General features: G+C 41.5%; 1 protein-coding gene across 7 annotated transcripts in view; it reads left to right on the top strand.

The window, feature by feature from the left end:
- The window catches only part of arvcfb (ARVCF delta catenin family member b), a 242226-nt gene that overhangs the window by 194744 nt on the left and 32609 nt on the right, over positions 1–14873 (top strand). For all 7 annotated transcript variants that reach the window (XM_080766507.1, XM_080766511.1, XM_080766506.1 and 4 more), the window contains 3 exons: positions 1261–1378; positions 1597–1768; positions 6858–6929. In XM_080766507.1, coding sequence (XP_080622633.1) covers positions 1261–1378; positions 1597–1768; positions 6858–6929 — 362 coding nt within the window. The remainder of the gene's footprint in view (positions 1–1260; positions 1379–1596; positions 1769–6857; positions 6930–14873) is intronic.

The raw sequence follows: 14873 nt of genomic DNA, 5'->3' as shown, positions 1-14873 counted from the left end.
TGTGTGTAGAATGGACCCAGCTCACATTATCTTACACACCGAACAGGGTAATGAGAGGGAATGAACGAGGTGTGTGTGTGTGTGTGTGTGTGTGTGTGTGTGTGTGTGCGTGTGTGTGTGTGTGTGTGTGTGTGTGTGTGTGTGTGTGTGTGTGTGTGTGTGTGTGTGTGTGTGTGTGTGTGTGTGTGTGTGCGTGTGCGTGTGCGTGTGTGTGTGTGTGTGTGTGTGTGTCAAATTGAGCACAACATTGGTGTCCCCATTTAGATTTAACTGCTGTTTCATAAAGTAAGAGTTAACTTAAGTTCAGACAAGTACCTGTTATGGTTATGTTTAAGGTAAGGGTTAGGGTTAGATGGGTCATTTTTAAGGTTAAGGGATATGGAATGAATGTTAGTCAAAGACATGTCCCTGAAACGTTTGCAAAAAGTCTGATTATGCTTCCTTCATAAAAACCAGAATGAGGAAACTAGAATCCAACGGAATTTAGCTTATTCCAGTTTTAGGTGCTGTTTAATATGTCCTCATAAAAAGACCACCATACATGTGTAGTATAATGCAAATCATATGCATTTTTATAGCAAACATGTATTGTATACACTGTAACTGTACAGTAATACATGTACAGTATAGTCAGTTGCTTGTATTATGTCATTCTCATCATATCTTAGATTATATAGATTTTTGATATTGTAATATACGGTACTGATATGGCAAAGATGTTATTTCCCGGTTTTAATTATTATCATATATTATTAATTATTATATATTATTTTATACTATTACATGTTTTTTTATACGCTATAAAAATAGCTAAAATATTAGATTTTCAGTACAAGTTCACAATGCTTGTAGATGAGCCATTTTAGTTATTTTTGTGTTGTTTTATTTTTATTCTACGCAATTGTATTGCCACAATATGGATATCGAGTTATTTGGTAGAAAAATACCTTGATATTTTATTTTGTCCACATGGCCCAGCCCTGAATGGTAAACATTCTGAGTGGAGTCCTGAGGCTGAGGCTGAGGCTTCACTCTGAGCCTCACCTCAGTAGAGGCCTGTCATGTCTCGTCTACTGATGCAACAGTGGAATCCGAGCTGACACACACAGCATTCACAACCGGTTTCTGAGCATCTGTACACTGTCTACATCAGTCTGTTATGTGTCACTTCTTCTGTGCTTACTGTGTGTGTGTGTGTGTGTGTGTGTGTGTGTGTGTGTGTGTGTGTGTGTGTGTGTGTGTGTGTGTGTTTCTTCACAGAAATGTGAGCTCAGATGGGGCAGAGGCGAGGCGCAGGCTGAGAGAATGCGAGGGATTGGTCGACGCCCTACTTCATGCCCTCCAATCAGCAGTAGGGAAGAAAGACATGGACAACAAGGTATGATGGTTCCCATCGACACAAACACATATATTGTGAAAATTGCCAATCTACAACGCCTCACGTTTGCGAGGCGTTGTGAGCTTCGGCAATTTTCAAAAAGTTTGACTCTTTCTTATTATTTGACAATTTGGACAATTTGAATGTATGTTCCTTGTCCCTCTGTATACTGTATATTTTAGTTTTAACTGGCACTGCCTCTCTCTCTGCCCTTCCAGTCAGTGGAGAACTGCGTGTGCATCATGAGGAACCTCTCCTACCACGTCCACAAAGAGGTGCCAGGGGCAGATAAGTTCCTGGACCCCTCAGCACTGCAGGCTCCGGGCTCCGCAGGGCCACAGAGGAAGAAGAAGGATGACGCTGGCTGCTTTGGAGGGAAGAAGGCCAAAGGTGAGGATGGTATTGGATGCACTCAACAAGAACATTGCAATGGTTTTGTTCCAAAATGAAAAGCAAAGACTTGAAAAGCTTTTTGAAAACTTGAAAGCAAAGACAAGTACGACAAGTAAGACAGTGAAAGAAACTGCAGGGAGGGAAGAGAAAAACACATAGAAAATAGAGTACTTTTGTTCTTTAAATATCTTTTGTTTGAACAAAGTTAGACATTATTCCTAGACAAAGTACAATTCTCAGAGTTGTTTAAGGGTAACAGGAAATTAAAAGGTGTCTGATACAATGATATCGATGTCACCTTTTCCATTCCCATTTCCAATGGATCTGCTTTTTCTGTGATTAAGATATTGACTGTTGAACTTGAGATAATTATTGTTTTGCCCTCAGAATGGATATATTGAAAGTAGAAATTATAATATTTCCCTGATTTAATCTGTGTTAAATAGGAGTGAAAGCTGCACTTCTATTGGATGGAGAGATCTCCTTCATGTCTCTCATTCGGGTTAAGGGTTTTGTACACCACATTAGTCTTTAATTACATCATTTTAATCCTTTTAATCTAGCCGTGATATTTGCAGGAACTAGGATGAATATGAGGTTAGAAATAACATTATTTGTTAATAAAATAATTTGTCACAGAGATTTCTCTTTCTCTTCTCTAATGCATCATTCTCAGTAGCAGCCAATTTGCTTCTTACAAGATTCAGACAGAAAACAAATGTTTGATAGCAGATCATTCCAATGTTTGATAATGGATTATTCCACAACATGGAATCTTGTTTGTGAGCATTAATTTGGTAACTCGCTGTACAGTATCTGTTTTTTCACTATCTACACTGTCTCGTATATCAATATTTTGTTTGCTGTTTCATTACAAAGCACTAATTTATATTTAACAAAAAATGTTGCCTGTTGAATACTCCATATCCATTTATATGCAGACTGGTTCACAGTGACATAACAGGTTTGGGGCAGTGTTTCTTGCACAAGGACACGCAGCTGGGAATTATGCCCAAGACCTTGCTTTGTCTTAAGGCCATGTCACATCAAACAGACTTGCATGAACTAATGGTGACTCGTGGCAACTAATCAGATGGCTTTGTGTCACCTCACGTCTTAGGTCAAAGTTATGCTAATGCTAGCCTGGAACACACCACAAAGTCTACAGCTGATGGTCAGCTGATGGCAGACTTTTGTGCCTGCATGAGAGGAAGTAACTCTCCTTTCCAGGAGGTGGAAATAGTCTGTATTATGGCATATCTATAATAGCAGATTCAAGCTCAAAGGGGAGATGACATGAGCTGTTGATCTTAATAACAAGAATTCAAAGAACGGCCTTGCATATTTGGCAAGAATGTTCTCATTAATTTAACTTGCACACTTCCACTCTTCCACACTCTAATTAGCTGTGTTTGTTTCAGTCAAATTGTCAGTACATAAAGTGCAAATGAAAATATTATAAATGTAATGAAAACGGTTTTGTTAGTAGTGGCATGAAGCTGTTTGAAAGCTAACTTGATGTTTTGAATAACAGATCATGATAACAAAAACAAACAAAATGGATAGATAGATAGATTATAGCAGTGACTGACTGAGACATCGAGCGTGCATGCGCAACTGGTTGTGGCCCCCATCAAGTGACCTTTTGACCAATGCGGCCCTCGCCCCAAGTTGAGTTCGACACCCCTGCCAGTATACATCAGTTATTTGAAAATCTACAAGCTTACAATGCAATGCAACACAGCTACTATTTACAAAGAAATCACTGAAAAAAACATTTGAATAGTTTGGAAACATTTTAAGAAGACAAATCTTGTGTGAAGGTCCTTGGCACATAATAGGATCACTCAAAGGTTGCGGAAGAGCGGCCTCTATCATCAACACCGTAAGCCCCAAATGACAAATGTCATACACCAATGACGGTCTGCGCCTTGGATTGAAATGACAAATATATTCGTCAATGGCAGTCAATGAGTATTAATTTAACTCTGAAAGAGTAAAAATGGACACATATAGTCTTTCAGTGTTCAATTATCAGGGGTCCTTTTTACATTTTAAGAGCTAAATTACTTTGTAGCCACATACACTACTCAGCGACAGCTGTGCCATTTGTCCATGTTAGTGATCTCCTAATCAGCATCCCTCCTCCCAGGCCATTAGCTAAATGACACCCTTATCTCCCTAACGCACACCAATAATAGCCACAATTAATCTGCCAGCCAATGAGCCAGGCAGTGCCCCTTGACCCTAAACATCACCTCGGGGCTGTCTGCGGTTCAGAGGTCATGACAGCAAGAGAGTGTAGTCTAGGTGTGCAGATTTATAAACGTAGTAATTGGCCACCCGGCCGAGCACGTGCGCGTAGGCCTATGCACAAACGCACGCACGCACGCACACACGCACGCACTGACTGACTAATGATATGTGTTGTAAGTCTAGGTGTAGGCCCTGAAGGTGAGTGCTTTGAAGGAGGGAGAGATTGAAAACAAAATGCCCCAGCCTCTGAATCAGTACAATGAAGCAGTACTTCTACACAGTAAATGCTGGGAATTTTCAGAGTGCAATATTGACATCACAATGAGTCTCCACGGTCATTTATTAACCTCTTGAACACTAGCGTCCGTATTCTGGGCCTGTCAGAATAGCCAGACATTTCACCAAAAACTACAAACTGACAACACTTGGCAATGCACTGCCTTGTTGTTTTGAACTCATGTGTCGCGTTGTTTAATTTCTTCATTATTATTATTAAGAACGCTGATTAGCCTGGTTGGTATTCCAAACGAGGAAACACACTGAATCAGACCCTGAGATGGCAACATTCAGGGGCTGGAGCCAGGCAAATATTTCCATACTTCAAAACAATAATTTGTTGTTATTAGTATTCTTTATGTGTGACACTCGCTTGTCCTCCCTGTTTTGCTGACTGGCTGGGCAAAATGCAGGGGTGAACTAAATACTGTATGGGGAAAAGCAGAAAATAATTTATGGATTTGTTTATTTCTCTTCTTTCTTTCATCCTTTTTTCTTTCATCCTTTCTTTCTCTGTCTTTCTGCCTCTCTCTCTCTCTCTCTCTCTCTCTCTCTCTCTCTCTCTTTCTCAGCCATCTCAGTTTCTTTCATCATTTTGCCAGTAGAACACATGTGGAGTGCTAATGGGTTCCTATGTCTACTCACCTCCCATTTGAGTGTTTGTCTCCCATGTGTGTCTCTCTATGCCCCTCCTCTCTAATTTACATACTTACTTCTCTCTTTCTCTCTCTCTCTCTCTCTCTCTCTCTCTTTCTTCCTCTTGTTGCCACCAAACTATTGCAAACTGTGAACTAATTCTCTCCCCTGTCTCCATTAGTTAAATATGTTCAAAGTATTACACCTGTCATCCACAGCATTCACTTTGTTCGCATGCACACACGCGCGCGCGCGTGTGCGCGCGCGCACACACACACACACACACACACAGTCACACACACACACACACACACGCACACACCCTTTTCACCAACCCTCTTCTCTTTTTCCCTGCTTGTGTTTTTGGCATTGCTGCTGCCTCCTTGGCTAACTATAGAGGAATGGTTTAATCAAGGTGAGTGTTTCTGTCTGTCTCACTCTTCTGCCCTTTCTCCTTTAAGACACATCCTCCTCCTACTCTGCCACTTTGCTCATAGCTAAAACACTTTGGCTGTCCTCCAATGCTGATAAAGTTGCACTTTAGATGTTGTGTTTCTGCCATCCATGTAGAATCTTCATGTCACCTGTAGCAATGAATGTCATAGAATGCATTCCCAGTCTGTGAAGTCAAATTCATACCGTGTTCTACAACAACAATTATGCATTTTAAGTTACTGAAAGAGCTTTTGTAGTTGTGTTGTTCTTGTTATACAACATGGTTGTTCGTTTTGTATAAATTAGCCTGTAGTCATTCAGTCTTTTTTAGACTGTTCATTTAGTGGTAAAGCAGAGTGAATGCACGGTGACAAACAGTAAGATAATGTGTCCACTCCACTGGGAACCTCTTCATACAGTAGCATTGTGTCTTTTCCTCCTAATTATTCATGAAAACACCTGCTTCGTCAGGTGTTGTGACAGTGCTGAGTAAACATGTTTTCAGCCGTAAATTCAAGGCGCAGTTGAACATACAGTATTTACACCACAAAAGAGCACAATTATCATTTTGAGTTAAAAGCATCACATTAATCTGTTTGCACTGTTGCTAAAACACGAGGTTTGAGCATATGGTAAAGCCATCTGGTTTGTATGCGGCTATAGACTCTAATTTGATTCAAGTTTGGAAAAACTAAAGTTATAGCCAGGACATTATATATTGGCACTGATCTATTGCCAATATCAGGTCCAACCAAGAGTTATGTCAGATATATGTAATTAAATTTGTAGTGTAGACTACTGTGTATACAGTATGTGTGTATGTGTGTATTTAGGTAACATGTACTGTACAGTAGCAGTGGTAACACTTCATCTTATTAATTTGTGTATTAACATATGGAAAAACAACACTGGGACAATATTTAATATAGCTGATGAAAGTCATTACACCCTTTGTAATGTTTTACAGAAATTGTAGGCTATGTTCTTTAAACAGTACTGTTGCACTTACAACACTTACAGTAAGCATAGGTTAATACACAGCTTTATACAGTGGAAGACAACCAACACTTTTTTCAAGTGAAGATTCTCCATAGTTTTTTGTCAAGTAAGACTTGCTGGAAGAGTCCTTAATTAGGATTCCACCCTGTCTCTGTGGGCATGTCCACGTGCATGAGACATGTTCATTAGCTTTTTTCTACTGTAGTCACCATCTCTGTCCCATCTCCCGTTTCGTATTGCATTATTGCATTTTGTAGATGTTTTCCTGCCTGCGTACTGTAGCTATTTCAGTGGATGTGGTATAGTGTGCACACGCATGTTTGTGTGTCTAGATAGATATTGATTCAACTTATAATTCTGAAAATAATGTGCTGGCAGTGTATTTTGATAGGTGTGATTGTAACACAAATGGTACAGTATGCTGTCGACCTGCGATCTCGTAATGTGACACTAACATATACTTTTATATCTCTCTCTCTCCTAGGCAGGAAAAATGGCGAGAATGACAAAAACTATGACACGTTGGATCTACCCAAGCGTACGGAGCCGTCGAAAGGTAGGCTGGGCCTGTCTGTCACAAACACAAGATAGAGCTCTGTACTTTTAGGAGCACTTCAAAAAGAAAAGGTAATTGTAGGACCCTGGGAATCAGGGCCTTTTTGCGATCAAAGGTTGCAGTTAACTATGGAATCGTGCGTTTTTCTTCACTTAAAATCCCCATACATGCCCCATATATTGTGCCCCGGTTTCGTGACATCACTATGACATCATCATCCCCATACACGGGGAATGCCCCCATACAGTATATTGTGTCGAGGTCTCGTGACATCACTATGACATCATCAGGGATATTAAGTCCATATACAGGAATGTCCCCATATATGGTCACACATTGTGATATCACGTTTAATCACATCTCCAAGACATGCTATATATGGCCATGAACCCTGGCCATGGCCATGAACCCTTGTCTATACCTGTTTTTCATTGTGCATTTCTTGAGATGCCTCATCCCCATCCATCCTTCCTCTTCGATGTGTCCGTTTTGACGGATACCTGTCCATTTAAACTCTAGACGGGCCTGCCTCAAAGTTTTTTGTGCAATTTGTGCAGCCGACAAAAACTAGAGTTCTCAACAGGCCCTCATCAAACCCTGTACACTCAAGACACTGCCCCCGCTGCCACCCTTAGATCTCCATATATGGAACTGACCTGTTCTGATATTCCATATGTTGATCTGACCTCATCACACCCTGTACACTCAAGACACGCTCCATATATGGCCAGTGCACGCCCTCAGGCATCTTACTGGTAATATAGCTCTGACACCACTAGTATTATACAATGTGTGACTTGCATTCCCGTAGGTGGACCTTTAATGGCAAGGCAAAATTATGTAGACGACCAAGACGGGACAATTTTATTACATGTTTTGTTTTTGGCTTTTTAATGAGCAATTAAGGGGGACATTCTTCCTATGCTGCCCTAGAGCCGATGTAACAATACAGCAGTTGTTTTGAAGAAATTAAATGTTTCTTCCATCTGTCTCTTTGTTACTGTTCTTGTTATTTCCTGCTAGATAATAGATTCAAATATAATAAAATATAATACAATGAAGATGTCACGCAGAGTGCAGACAAATCTTGAGTCTGGAGATACATCGCTTTCGTTAAATGTAATTTCTCTGGCAAGCAGAGATGAAATTGCGTCCCTGAAAATGTGTAGGCACTGCATTGTCAAAGATGAGCTGAGGGGTATGTAGAAAGAGAGACATCTGTGTGATCTGTTTGATTGGAGCAGTGTCATGTGCTGCTATTCCAGCCACAAACCTGACGGCTGATTGACTGTTTACCGTATCGGGGAACATTGGTGTGTGTTGTGACATGGCTTCTTTGTTACCTGAGTGGGCTCCTGAGCAAATAATAAGCTAAGCTAGGAACATCACATGCAATCTGTGATGCAATAGGAAATGAACAGGGAAATCTATTGGAATATGAAATGCCTTTCTCTTTTGCGCTTTTCTGTCCTATTTCTTGTGACTGCACGACCTGTTTAATCAAGGTTCGCAGTGATACTGGATCTTCAAGGTGTTCTGATTCTGACTGTCACTGTTTATGTAATGCTGCTGATCAAAGAAATTTACTCTTCTTCTGCTGTGCTCAAAATGTAAATGAGAATACCATTAAAGGAGAATTTCATGCTAGAAGGCTTTCTTACCTTATAGCATTAATAGCATTATTATTATATATAGCTATTTCCCCTACCCCACCATAAGCCCTCAATGGGGCGCTTGGATTTCAGTGCTAATTTGCTTATTTCCATCGCTCGAAAATCCACACTTTACTCCATAGTAACACTGTTGCTGTGTTCCAGCCGTAAAGCGTGAAGGGAAATAGCCGCATTTTTGCACAAAATGACTCCTGGACCACTTTGGTGTGGACCTAACAACTACAACAAAAGGTAAGAAAGCCTTCTAGCATGAAACTCTCCTTTAAAAGGGATGTTTTGAATATTTCCTCCTCAGTATCAAATCATTTGGATCTCAGGATCCACATGGGAAGGGTGTGTCTCCAACGTGGATCTCAGACTACATGTGTCCAGCCTGTGTTGTCAGTCGTCTGGACTACATGTGTCCAGCCTGTGTTGTCAGTCGTCTGGACTACATGTGTCCAGCCTGTGTTGTCAGTTGTCTGGACTACATGTGTCCAGCCTGTGTTGTCAGTTGTCTGGACTACATGTGTCCAGCCTGTGTTGTCAGTCGTCAGACTACATGTGTCCAGCCTGTGTTGTCAGTCGTCTGGACTACATGTGTCCAGCCTGTGTTGTCAGTCGTCAGACTACATGTGTCCAGCCTATGTTGTCAGTCGTCTGGACTACATGTGTCCAGCCTGTGTTGTCAGTTGTCTGGAATACATGTGTCCAGCCTGTGTTGTCAGTTGTCTGGACTACATGTGTCCAGCCTGTGTTGTCAGTCGTCAGACTACATGTGTCCAGCCTATGTTGTCAGTCGTCTGGACTACATGTGTCCAGCCTATGTTGTCAGTCGTCTGGACTACATGTGTCCAGCCTGTGTTGTCAGTTGTCTGGACTACATGTGTCCAGCCTGTGTTGTCAGTCTTCAGACTACATGTGTCCAGCCTGTGTTGTCAGTTGTCTGGACTACATGTGTCCAGCCTGTGTTGTCAGTTGTCTGGACTACATGTGTCCAGCCTGTGTTGTCTGGAGTCTGGACTACATGTGTCCAGCCTGTGTTGTCTGGAGTCTGGAATACATGTGTCCAGCCTGTGTTGTCTGGAGTCTGGACTACATGTGTCCAGCCTGTGTTGTCTGGAGTCTGGAATACATGTCTCCAGCCTGTGTTGTCAGTTGTCTGGACTACATGTGTCCAGCCTGTGTTGTCAGTTGTCAGTTGTCTGGACTACATGTGTCCAGTCTGTGTTGTCAGTTGTCAGTTGTCTGGACTACATGTGTCCAGCCTGTGTTGTCAGGCTTTGACACTGATCGGTTCAGCGGTTTGCAACCCCCATGTCTTATACATATATATATATGTGTGTGTGTGTGTGTGTGTGTGTGTGTGTGTGTTTGCCTGGAGTAAAACAGTGACAAGTGGGTGCGACGACAAAAATCAGTATGCAGAGACTGTTCAATAATGTGTCCCTAGGGTACTGAAATCCTTTTTCAAATCTCAATATTCAAGTAGTTGTAGATGCATCTGTATAATACTTCATGTGTATTTCACCCTAGGAAAGGTGTACTGTATGTGTTTGTGTGTAAATGTTATATCTTGGTATGTATCCGTCATGGAGGAACAAATATTTTAGCGTGTTTTTATGCATTCTCCAGCAGACACATACTGTACACAGATGGAGAGTTGTCCAAGGACATTTGCTTGTCACAATCCAGTGAACTCGAAGCATACTCAGAATGTACACTACCAGACCCGGATGTCCATCTGCATAGATTATTTGACGTATATTAGTTTATGAAGTTTTTCTATCACTCTGCCTGTGTGTGGAGTGGCACTGAGTGTTATTGAACCCTGAGACTTAAATTAACCCATTCAAACCGGGAAAGCATCTGTGTAGCCACTTTAAACATTATTTTTGGCTATTCAAAAATAGCAGATATACTGTACAAGCCCTAAGCTATGAGCTATTTTGGGAAAATCTTGAAAAGTTGTGTTGTGTATATATTTTTATAGCGAAACTTTTTAACTCAAAAGTGTGCTTCTGGATTTTGAGATTGGGATTCGGCAGCCAAATACATATAATTTGTATGAGTTTGTCCTTGACATGAAAAAGTTTGAGCACCACTGATTATACCAACATAGGGTTTTTCAGAAAACTTTTAGGATTTAGAAAACATTTTTAGAATCCGCCTCAGGTCTTAATGGGTAATAATACTTGCTGGGGTATATACATATCAGCGGCTTCATCAACATCTAGTGGCATGCTCTCAATACCCCTTCCTGTTGTTCCTGCTGTGCTAATTACTCCATTAGCACAGCAAAATGGGGATCGTATTAGGCCAGATTATAATTAATTGCTGCTCTTTTCTGAAGTAAGCCGATTTTGCCCCCATTTTATCACTGCCAAAGTCAAGCAAAGCAGGAGGAGCTCCGAGGAGGATTATTAGTATGCAAGTTTTCCACTGGCTTGGTTTGGTAAACTGAGGCCAACAAGCTGCAGCTCTAGAGTGGTTATGAGTGTGGTGTGATTACAGCCTCAAACACTTGGAAATGACTATAGAAGAGATTCTAATCCAAGGAAATCAATTATGGGCTGTAAATACCATGCACGGATGGCTAAGAGACAGAGAGAGAGCAAGAGAGAGGGAGGGAGGGAGCGTGCATGCATCTAGCATTTCTATTCTACAAACATGATATTAGAGGTTTCTCAGCTGTATAATTTATATACAGCAAATCGTCACTGTCAGGGGAAAACCCCATATGTCTGAAACGTTAATCCTTTTTATTTATTTGTTTTAATATTTTTGAAACAAATCAAAATAGACGATTTCGGCATTGTGAGCATGTAGATCTGCTGTTTTCACTACTTTATGTGATGAAATAAGGCATTAGTTTACAACAAAACATAAAGATACCATGTTTCTGCCTGACGGCAACGAAATCGGAGCATGGGTTGTATGGATAACATGGTTCATTGCATTGCAGATTGCTCAAAGTCTTCTCCGGACACTAGAAGGGATATACAATAATAAAGGCCTAATTTGCTTTTCGGATGCACTTGATTGCAACCAATTTCCCAATCCCAAGTCCTTGCAGATACAGATTCATTTATAAGTAGGCTACTCATACTCACGCACGCACGCACGCTATGCTTATTCTTACACATACATTACGTGACCCCCTCCACCCATGTGTACACCATCGTTATCATCAAGAGTTGGACACATTATTCATAATTAGCCAAAGTTCCATCCTGTTTCTAAAATAGATAAACTCTGCTTACTCATTAACAGACCATCTGACTGAGGTGGGATGCTTCGTCTAATTATACAAGCTGTTCTGTTTTCATGCACAGCAAAAAATGGAATGTAAAAATGGACTGTCTATTTGGGTCAACTCAATTCTTAAATGAACACTGATCTAACTGTGTAGTTGTATTGTGAAAGCTGTGTACTGATTGCTCTATAGCTAGCATACAGAGAGAGAGGAGAGAGGGGGCGGGGCTGAAGTGTGAATGGAGGCATTTCATTTTATTAAAGAACACTCCCTGAGAGTACTTAATTGAAAGCATAATGTAAAGCTTTTGAATGGACACAGGTCATCTAAGTACACACACACACACACACACACACACACACACGCACACGCACACGCACACACACACACACACACACACACACACACACACACACACACACACACACACACACACACACTGTTTACTATGGCATAGTCTCACATCCTTGTAAATCATTGTGAGAGAGCAGATCACCTCACATCCAGCATGTTTGTGAATGAGGTGCAGCAGTGAATACAAATGTGATCAGATGCTCAGATCTAGTTCTTTCCTTGCCATTTGAAGAGGGTTACAGTTTTACATTTAAAGAATGATAGTTCTATTTACACAGTGTCATTATTAACAGGGTGCAGCTATACTTGAGGAGGTTGATATTAGGATATTATAAATTCTTATTTGTTCTAATACAAGCAAACATCAGCATGTTCCATCACAGAAGTGATGTGTTTGTTCATTTGAGATTGTGCGTGCAGCCGTCTCTATGAAACGGTATCAAGCGAAAAGTAAAGTTCGGGAAATCGGATTAAACTGCACTGCATTTGCTGCACTCCGGGGTGATGAAACTGGACGAAATGGAATCGCACACATTGGCTGGCACAAGTCAAATAACTTATTTGACTATAGTCAACACAATGGACACAAGGAAGTGACAGGCTCAAACTTTCTATCTAGTCTTATCTAGAATTGAGGGGATTCTATGCCACAAAGCCCTCTGGGCCTTGCCTTGCCAAAGCCTCAATGATTTGCATCTCTCTCTTCTTCTATCATCTTACCCTCCATCTCTCCATATCTTTTCCTCTTGCCTTAGTTCTCTATCCCATCTCCTAATCTCTCCATCTCGCCCTTCCTCTTTCTGTCATTCACTCCTTCCCTCTGTCCCTGTGTTCTCTCTGAACATCTCCTCTATCTCCCTCTCATCTTTCTCTCGCTCTCTCACGTCGTCTCTCGCTCCCCTTTCCCTCCCAATCTGTCTGTCCATGTTCCCTCAGAGATATAGGGGCTGGCTCTTGCAGAGCAAAATGTGCATTGAGCAACGGCATCCATACAAACCTGACATATTATGTGATACGTATTATGGCTTTGTCTCGCGCTAGCCAAGCGTTTGATTTGGAGAGCAAGATCTTCCCTTTGACAATCAAGCAGACACTGGCGCAAGACTGCCATGTGTTGCCACTGCATTGTAACACACAATACCCATGATACTATCCACTATAATGACTGCTGTTTGTCTCGCTATCAAAAACACAACCATCCCTCTCCTTGCTGATGCATCGTGGCTCTTGGAAGTCTTGAAAAGCACACGATGCAATTGAGGCAGGGATTTTAAAAAAGAGCATCATTGTCGATCTGCATCAGGGGGAATATATCACTTAATGGCTCTCTGGCAAGAGAGTTTGATTCTTCTCAGCTTTTCCCCGGCAGAATGTCTTTGTCTTGGAAGCCGCAGTGAGGGAGAAAATAGCGATCGTATTTTTGCCCCGGAGGCACGATGGATGCGCCACATCGCAGCGAGAAAATACGTTATGAAGCAGACACATTTTCCAAGATAAACCGGCTTCACATCGCTAACTGCTGCCAAGTTGGCCTCAAACTAGTGAGATCCAAATGGGATGGGTATGTTTTTTTTCCTTCTTCTTGGCGAGATCAGAGCATACATCACGCCGCCGGATGAGGTACATCTTAATGAGCATTTACAGCTGCACCTCCCCAAAAAGCCTGCTGAGCTCCCAACTATTGGACTTTTCCTCCAGGCCCTCTATGTTGGTTTATTTTGAGTGCTCTGGAATGTAACAGCCAGATAGGGATCGCTGCTTCTTGGCCTCGAGAACACGGCTCGTCACAGTAGTCAGGATGAATTATCACCTCCTCTCTTCCTCAGAATACTGCATGACACCCCTCCGTCAGCCATGAGTCTACCGCCTCGTCACTTCTCCTTTCCCTCTCCGCCTCATGTCACTTTTCACATCAGAGTGAGAGGCTCTCTCTCTCACACACACACGTGTGCATGCACGCACGCGCGCGCACACGCACGCACGCACACAGAAACACACACAGTATATAGACTATACAAAACAGTCTTGCACATATTATCTAAACACATGCACACAGTACAAGTAATATATGCACGGACAATATGCACACACTGAAGGCAACTTTGTTACAAAGTCTACTTTACACAAATATGCTATAAAACCTGCATGTAAAAAAGGACACTCACAGTTAGATTAACAGACCTGTTATTTCATTTGTAATTCCGATACTGTAATTTATTCATTTGTAACCCCAAATTTCTCTCTGAGTTAAGGTAACACTTGGAATTTTACAATGTACAGAGTGTACAGTGTACAGACACACAAAAGTGCATACATTTAGACACACTTTGTCACTGCCTCTCAGACATTAGCACCTACCAGTTATATCACACACAGTCTTGTATACATACTGTCTGGCACCTCACACCATTATCTTGGCTCAGCCATTACACTGCCTCTGGCATGCAAACACTATATCACACACACGCACACGCACGCACACACACACACACACACACACACACACACACACACACACACACACACACACACACACACACACACACACACGCATATGTCACATACCAGCCTCGTTTGTACAGTGTTAAACCACATTTATACTTTGTTGTATGACCATGTCAAATCTTTTGAGTGAAAAACGTGATGTGTTAACATTAGGCTTTAGTCCTGTTGTGTTGTTCT

The sequence above is a fragment of the Protomyctophum bolini genome (assembly GCF_963924005.1).
Source record: "Protomyctophum bolini genome assembly, chromosome: 6".
NCBI lineage: Eukaryota > Metazoa > Chordata > Actinopteri > Myctophiformes > Myctophidae > Protomyctophum > Protomyctophum bolini.
The sequence above is the reverse complement of the archived record's forward strand: the minus strand, read 5'-3'. Positions and strand labels throughout refer to the sequence as shown.